Source organism: Wolffia australiana, chromosome 1 (genome assembly GCF_029677425.1).
Source record: "Wolffia australiana isolate 7733 chromosome 1, ASM2967742v1".
Taxonomy (NCBI): domain Eukaryota; kingdom Viridiplantae; phylum Streptophyta; class Magnoliopsida; order Alismatales; family Araceae; genus Wolffia; species Wolffia australiana.
In genome coordinates, this window is record NC_135835.1 from 8,488,462 (window position 1) to 8,495,425 (window position 6,964).

Genomic DNA, 6,964 nt, shown 5'->3' on the forward strand with positions numbered 1-6,964 from the left:
ATTAGTAATCCAAATTAATCTGATATTATAATTAAAATTATCCTATCTTGAGTGTTTTGACCGAAAATATTTAAAATCAAAATTAAGTTTTTACTTAATTTTGATTAATTACAAACATAATTAAATATAATTAACGTTTATTAATTGAAAAATCAATTCATTCTTGAATTAATTTATTAAAATTTGGATAAAAATTCTTGCCTGTTACCTCCCTGTGGTTCGACACCTTGCTGGCTCTATACACTGTATTTAGTGATTAAGGGTATTTATAAATTTTATTGCATAAATCTAAAAGCCCAATCAACGACGTATTTTCACATCATTTGTAGGCTTATCAAGAATGTAGTTATTTCCATTAATAATGTGATACTTAAACAAGATTTCATAAAATATAATTTTATTTAACTTAAGTTAAATAAATAGTTATATCTTACCTCAAAATTCAGTTTATCCCAATTTAATCCTTGAACAACTCACAAAATAAATTCTCCCTTAAGGACCCAATGTAGTGTTATGTTGGAAAGCGTAATTGCATATAGTTAATAGTGATGCATGCGGATAACTTAGCGTTAAAGTGAACAAAGCATAACCCAACGTCTAATGTATGAAATTCATAACACGTATATTTTAAATTTTAGAAAATTTAAAATATCATTTGAAAATTCGCAAAATCGTATACTAAAGTCATCATTTGAAAATTAAAACGGGTGAAATTATGAATAAGTTTATTTTTCACAATATTGATCCACCAATTTCCCAAGTTACTAGTAAAATAAATTATAAATACAACTTAATACTTTAGAGTGTTGAATATGAATTAACGGGCTATATTTAATTATATTTATAAATGAATCCATGTCATAAAATAAAATAAAATGGGGAAGAACTTAGATAAAAAGATGCCGAATTTTTTTTGCGGACGGTTTGAAAGGTTTAGGGCGGAAGGTTTTTTTTCTGACCGATATAAAACCATAGACAATAATATAATTATAAATATGAAAAAGGATTTCATACGCTCCCAACATCATATTGGTAGGATTGTATTATTTTTTTACATTGCGGGCCCTTTAACATTGTAGCTCACATGCCCCGTACATCTTGTTCTTAGGATTTTATATTCTCTTGGGTTTTTCTCTTGTCCCATTCCACTTTTTTTTTCAGGTCTACCACATGTTCGCAACCATATGTAAGTGGAGGCACTTCCCTTTTGAAGATTTGGCTTACTTGGCTTCATTTTCTTTCCCTTTTTGTCTTGACAGATCCTCTCATTGTACTTTGAAAGAGAGAACTTAATCCATAAAGTTGAAGTAAAAGACGATGTGATACATATACAATGATGAAGGAAAATCAAATTTATAAATTTCTTCTTCTTGTTCGGCCAAGAAGCATGTGTGTTCATGCTCAGACCTCATGGGATTGTGCGCAGCCCACTTTTTTCATCATGTTCTGCCTTTATTTTCATCCTTCAATTAATGCACAAGACACAGTTTTATGAGTATATAGTTACACAAGCTGTAGAAAGATACAGAGATATTGTTTAAAAATAAATGATGAAGACATGTGATGTGCATACATTTGATGAATACCATTTCAAGAGGCATAGAAATGATGACCAAACATTAAAATATTTTTGTCCATACACACATAAGTTCCCATTGCATTGTAGACTGATATCAGATCATGGGGATTAAGAACATGTAGTGGGAAACATGGAAGACTAACCAAACAAGTATCATATGAATATGACTATATCTGGGTTGATCTTGGGCATTGGGAGATCACCTGAAGAAATGTATAATCTCTCCATGGAATTTCCAAACTTTCCTTCTCCAAGTCTTTTTAAATATCCATTCAAATTTTAATCAAATTTTTACATATTTTTAAGGTGATGAAGGGATTCATACTTGGCTTTCTATATCATCTTTGATGGGCATCAAATGTTTTCTGCGCCATAATTTTTTAAACAAGATCTTGAAATTATCACTGTAGAAGCTACCAGCCTAAACAAATAAATCTCCCAGAAACTCACTTGACGCGAGAACATTTTCCTTGATAGGGATAGTAAAAAAATATAGTTCATAAAAAAATCTACATCTTATTTCAGCTCATAAAGATAATGATGTGAAGATACAACTGATGAATCTTCATATCCATGTCTTGTATATTTAATACAATTTAACAATTAACTTGATCTGGCCAAGAGGACAGGGGTCGGGTTGACCTGGCTCTGAGTCGGGAATTCCCAACCCAGGGTTAGGTCATCTCAGCTAGACATGGTCGTTCTGTTCTGTTCGTTTTAAATGAACAAAAAATTCACGCAAAAGAACCCCACAGGGCCTTGTTCTTTGTTCTGTTCTTTTTTTTCAAAAACAAACAAAATTCGCACATTCGCACAAATTCGCACATTTGCACAAAACTAGAACAAAATTCGCACAAAGTGAACAAAAGAACCGCACACGGGTCTGTGCAATGTTCTGTTTTAATTTGTTTTTGTTCTGTTCCGAAGATAGAGATAGAGAGAGGGATGGAAAAATAAATAGAAGAGAGACAGATATAGAGAGAAATATAAGAGCAAGATAGAGACAGAGAGAGTGAGATGGATAGAAATAGAAATAGAGATAGAGGTAGAGATAGCGAGGTAGATAGGGATAGAGAGAGTGATATAGAGCGAGATAGAGAAAGAGAGAAAGAGAGAGAGACAGAGAGAGTGAGTTAGAGATAGATAGATAGTCAGAGAGACAGAGCGAGAGAGAGAGAGAGAGAGAGAGAGAGAGAGAGAGTCAGCAACGGCTCTTCGACGTCAAACGAGATAGTTGACGTCATACCGCCACATCCTCCCTAAAAATCTTAGCGCGGCGCGTCAGATAACGGGTAGAGGAGCTGCGCTCCTCGGCTCTCTCTTCTTCCCCAGCCCAGCTATGGAAGACGACCCGGGTAAGAGCAATCTCCACCTTCTCTTCCAGCGCTTCCAGTGACAACCGCGATCCTCTAATCTCTTGCGCTTCCCTCTGTATCGATTCATGGAGCTTTACTCTTCGGGATCTTTCTGCGGAAACGCGAGGGATCTGTATTCGGATTCCCAACCGGTGTCCGGGAATCGTTTGTTCTTCTCGAGAAGGAAGAGTTTCAGGGTTTCCCGGCCAGAATTTCTCTCCTGCAGCCTTGATCGGCGGAAATTCCCACCACCCGTTGGTCGCCAAAGACTCGCGAGAAGGCCAAATGCGTTATCCGCGGAGGAAAACCCAAGAAATAGGGCGAATTCCAGCGACCCAGTTGACGCTCTTAAGTCGATTTCCGATCCAACAGAGGCATTTCTCCTATTCAACACTCTCGCTCAATCACCGGAGGTCGTCCACACCACGGATTCCTGCAATTACATGCTCGCGCTCCTTTGCGCGAATGGGAAGTTGGAGGAGATGGCGATTGTGTTTGACCTAATGCAGAAACAGATCATCAAGAGGAACCGCGACACCTTCTTGACGGTTTTCAAAGCCCTGGACTTGGACGGAGACCTCAGAATCGCGCCCCTCGCCATATCAAAAATGAAGCTAGCCGGATTCGCCATGAACGCCTTCTCCTACAACGGCCTGATCCACTTCCTCCTCCATTCCGGCTTCTTCTGCGAGGCCTTGCAAGTCTACCAGAGGATGATATCAGAAGGCATGAAACCCACCTTGAAAACTTACTCTGCTCTCATGGTAGCCGCCGGCAAGAGAAGGGAAATCAAGACCGTGTTCGAGCTTCTAACCGAGATGAAGCAGCTGGGTCTCACCCCAAACGTGTACACATTCACCATTTGCATCAAAATCCTCGGCCAGGCAGGGAAAATCGACGAGGCAGTTAGTCTTCTAAGGAGAATGGAGTTCGAGGGATGTAAGCCGGATGTGGTCACTTACACTGTACTCATAGAAGCTCTCTGCAACTCGGGCAGGCTAGACAACGCCAAAGCTCTGTTCCAGAAGATGAAGACTGGCGACCAGAAGCCAGACAGGGTGACCTATCTCACCCTGCTCAACAAGTTTGGCGATGCGGGTGACTTGGAATCTGTCGCAGACTTCTGTAATCAGATGGAAATCGACGGTTACCCGGCTGATGTCGTCGTGTATACTGTGATGGTAGACGCTCTTTGCAAGCAGGGAAAGATGGAAGAAGCTTTCGCCATGGTTAATCTGATGAAGGACAAAGGCGTGGAGCCCAATGTTTACACCTACAACACTGTCATCGGCGGGCTGCTCAAAGCTGGGAGAGAAAATGAAGCCCATAACTTGTTCGATCTTATGCTTGACAAAGGCCCCAAACCCAGTTGCAACACCTTTGTCCTCTTCATCGACTATTACGGCAAGTGTGGAGAGTCTACCAAAGCAGTGGGCATGTTCCAGGAGATGAAGAAGACGGGTCTGGTCCCAAACACGGTGGCCTGCAATGCCTGTCTCCATAGCTTGGTTATGTCTGGAAAGTTCTCTGAGGCCAAGGACATCTTCCAAGAGTTGGGAAGGAGCGGACTATCTCCTGATGCGTTCACCTACAGCACCATGTTCAAGTGCTTAAGTATGGAGGGAAGAGCTGACGAGGCCGCTGGACTGTACTCGGAGATGGTTACATCAGGCTGTTCAATGGACGAGATCGCGTTTAATTCTCTGATTGATGCGTTCTACAAGGGGGGCAGAGAAGAGGAGGCCTGGGGGCTGTTCAGCAGGATGAGAGAGATGAAGCTTTCTCCCTCTACAGTCACCTACAATACGATGTTGGCTGGGCTAGTGAGAGAGGGGAAGCTCGACAGAGCGGTGCGTTTGTTCAGGGAAATGGGCCGCCATGGCGGCCCACCTCCAGACGCGGTGAGCTTCAACATCGTGCTAGACGGGCTCTGCAAGATGGGTAAGCTCGACCTCGGCTTGAAGACGCTCTACGAGATGAGCGAGAGGGGTTGCTGCCTACCTGATCTCCAGTCGTACAACACTCTCATATTTGGCCTGATCAAAGGAAACAGGACCCGCCAAGCTCTCTGGCTCTTCGCCCAGATGAAGAAAGTGCTCTACCCGGACTTTGTTTCCATCTCTAGCATTCTCCCTGGCCTGATCAAGCACCAGCTGGTGGAGGAAGCTTCCACCATCGCCATGGATTATCTCCGTCAACCCGGAGCTCAAACAGACAGACCCTCCTGGTCAGCGCTGATGGAAACAGCTATCTCAGAGGCAGGAGCTTCTCTCTCCATCAACTTCGCCGAGAAAATGGCAGCCGCCGGCTTCAACGAAGACTACCTTCTCTGCCAGATCGTCAAACACTTCTGCAAGCAGAAGAAAGTAGCCCAAGCCCAAGAAACTCTCGCCAAGTTCAGGTCTTTCGGTACTCTCTCTCTAACAGCAGAAGCCTACAACCCTCTGATCGCCGGACTTGTAAACTCCAATCGCTTCGAGTCGGCTTGGGAGCTGTTCGAGGAGATGAAGTACAAGCAGGGGTGTTCCCCCACAGTCTGCACCTACAACGGGCTTCTCTCGGCCATGGCGGAGAGAAGAACGGTGGACCAACTGCTCGAGCTCTACAAGGAGATGAGTTCGAGGGGTTGCAAGCCCAACGCCATCACCTACAACACTGTCATCAACGGCCTAGTGCGATCTCAGAGGCTAGAACAAGCCCTCGACTTCTACTACGATCTTCTCAGCAGGGACTTCACTCCCACGCCATGCACCTACGGCCCTCTCCTCGACGGGTTTCTAAAGGCCAACCAGTCAGCCATGGTAGAGCAGCTTCTAAACGAGATGGCCGAGTACGGCTGCAGGAAGAACGTCCCAATCTACAACATTCTAATCGCCGGGCACGCCAAATCCGGGAAGGTAGACAAGGCCATCGAGATATTTGACTGCATGGCTGTAGACGGGGTGAAAGCGGATGTTAAGAGCTTCACTATTCTGGTCAGCGCGCTGTTCGCGGCGGGCAGGGTGGAAGAGGCGCTGCAGTACTTCAACGAGATGAGGAGGAAGAGACGACCCGACTTGGTGGCGTTTAACTACGCCATTAACGGGCTTGGAAGGTGCAGGAGGGTGGAGGAGGCTTTGGAATTGTTCCAGGAGTTGAAGAGAGAGGGCATCTCTGCTGATCTGTACACCTACAATACTCTGATTCTGCATCTGTGTAGAGCGGGGAAGATGGAGCAGGCTGGGAAGATGTACGAGGAGCTTCTGGGTAAGGGGTTGGTGCCCAATGTCTTTACTTACAATGCTCTGATCAGTGGGTATAGTTCTGCGGGTTGTTTTGATGGGGCTTACGCTGTTTATGAGAAGATGATGGCCGGAGGTTGCAGACCCAATATTGGAACGTTTGCCCGGCTTCCGAATCAGTAATTGGAGGTGGGTTGAAAAATTTTGGGCTCGTCTTTGTGAATTTTCCAGCAAGTCTACACACACGATTAGTAAAAGTTAGTTTCAAGCGATTAAAGCCAACTGTAAATCATTTCTGAAGATAAGATTTTAGTTTTTCTTCATTTCTGGGGAATACATAATTAGTTATCAAGTTCATCATTGCCCACGGGGGCCAGGCCGAAATCCGAACCAACCAAATTGAACTAGATGCAAAAGTAAGATAATGTGTCAGACTGCTTTTGATGCTTGTGGATAATAACATTTATACCTGTGGAGAAGTAGAAGATTATAAAGACAAGCAAGAATAGTTGTTGATGTGGGAAAAAATAGTGGACTTCGTGCAATTGTTAAATTAATACCAAATAGTAGTAATAAAATATTCCTTGAGGGTGATCCGAATGGGTGTAATCTAGTAGAGGGGATAATATGTGGAGTTGGGACTTAACAAGGACAAACTAGGGAATGCCTATGATATACCTGACTTAATGGAAGTAGATGATTCAAATGACCCAATCAAAGTTTCACACAAAGGGATTCAATTCATAAGGTCAGCAACCACTCAAAGCAAATCAACAGTTATCATGAACCAATGAATATCTCAAAGTTAA

At 43.1% G+C, this 6,964-nt stretch overlaps 1 protein-coding gene across 1 annotated transcript; it reads left to right on the forward strand.

Moving 5' to 3' along the window:
• The first annotated feature begins 2,849 nt into the window (after positions 1–2,849).
• PGR3 (proton gradient regulation 3) lies at positions 2,850–6,478 on the forward strand. The gene has a single exon (XM_078577242.1). It carries the CDS (start codon positions 3,021–3,023, stop codon positions 6,336–6,338), a length of 3,318 nt encoding a protein of 1,105 aa, XP_078433368.1. The 5' UTR covers positions 2,850–3,020; the 3' UTR covers positions 6,339–6,478.
• Positions 6,479–6,964: the final 486 nt, after the last annotated feature.

Excerpts from the sequence above, each read along its gene's own strand:
- PGR3 (XM_078577242.1), top strand. The coding sequence starts at position 3,021 with ATGGAGCTTTACTCTTCGGGATCTTTCTGCGGAAACGCGAGGGATCTG.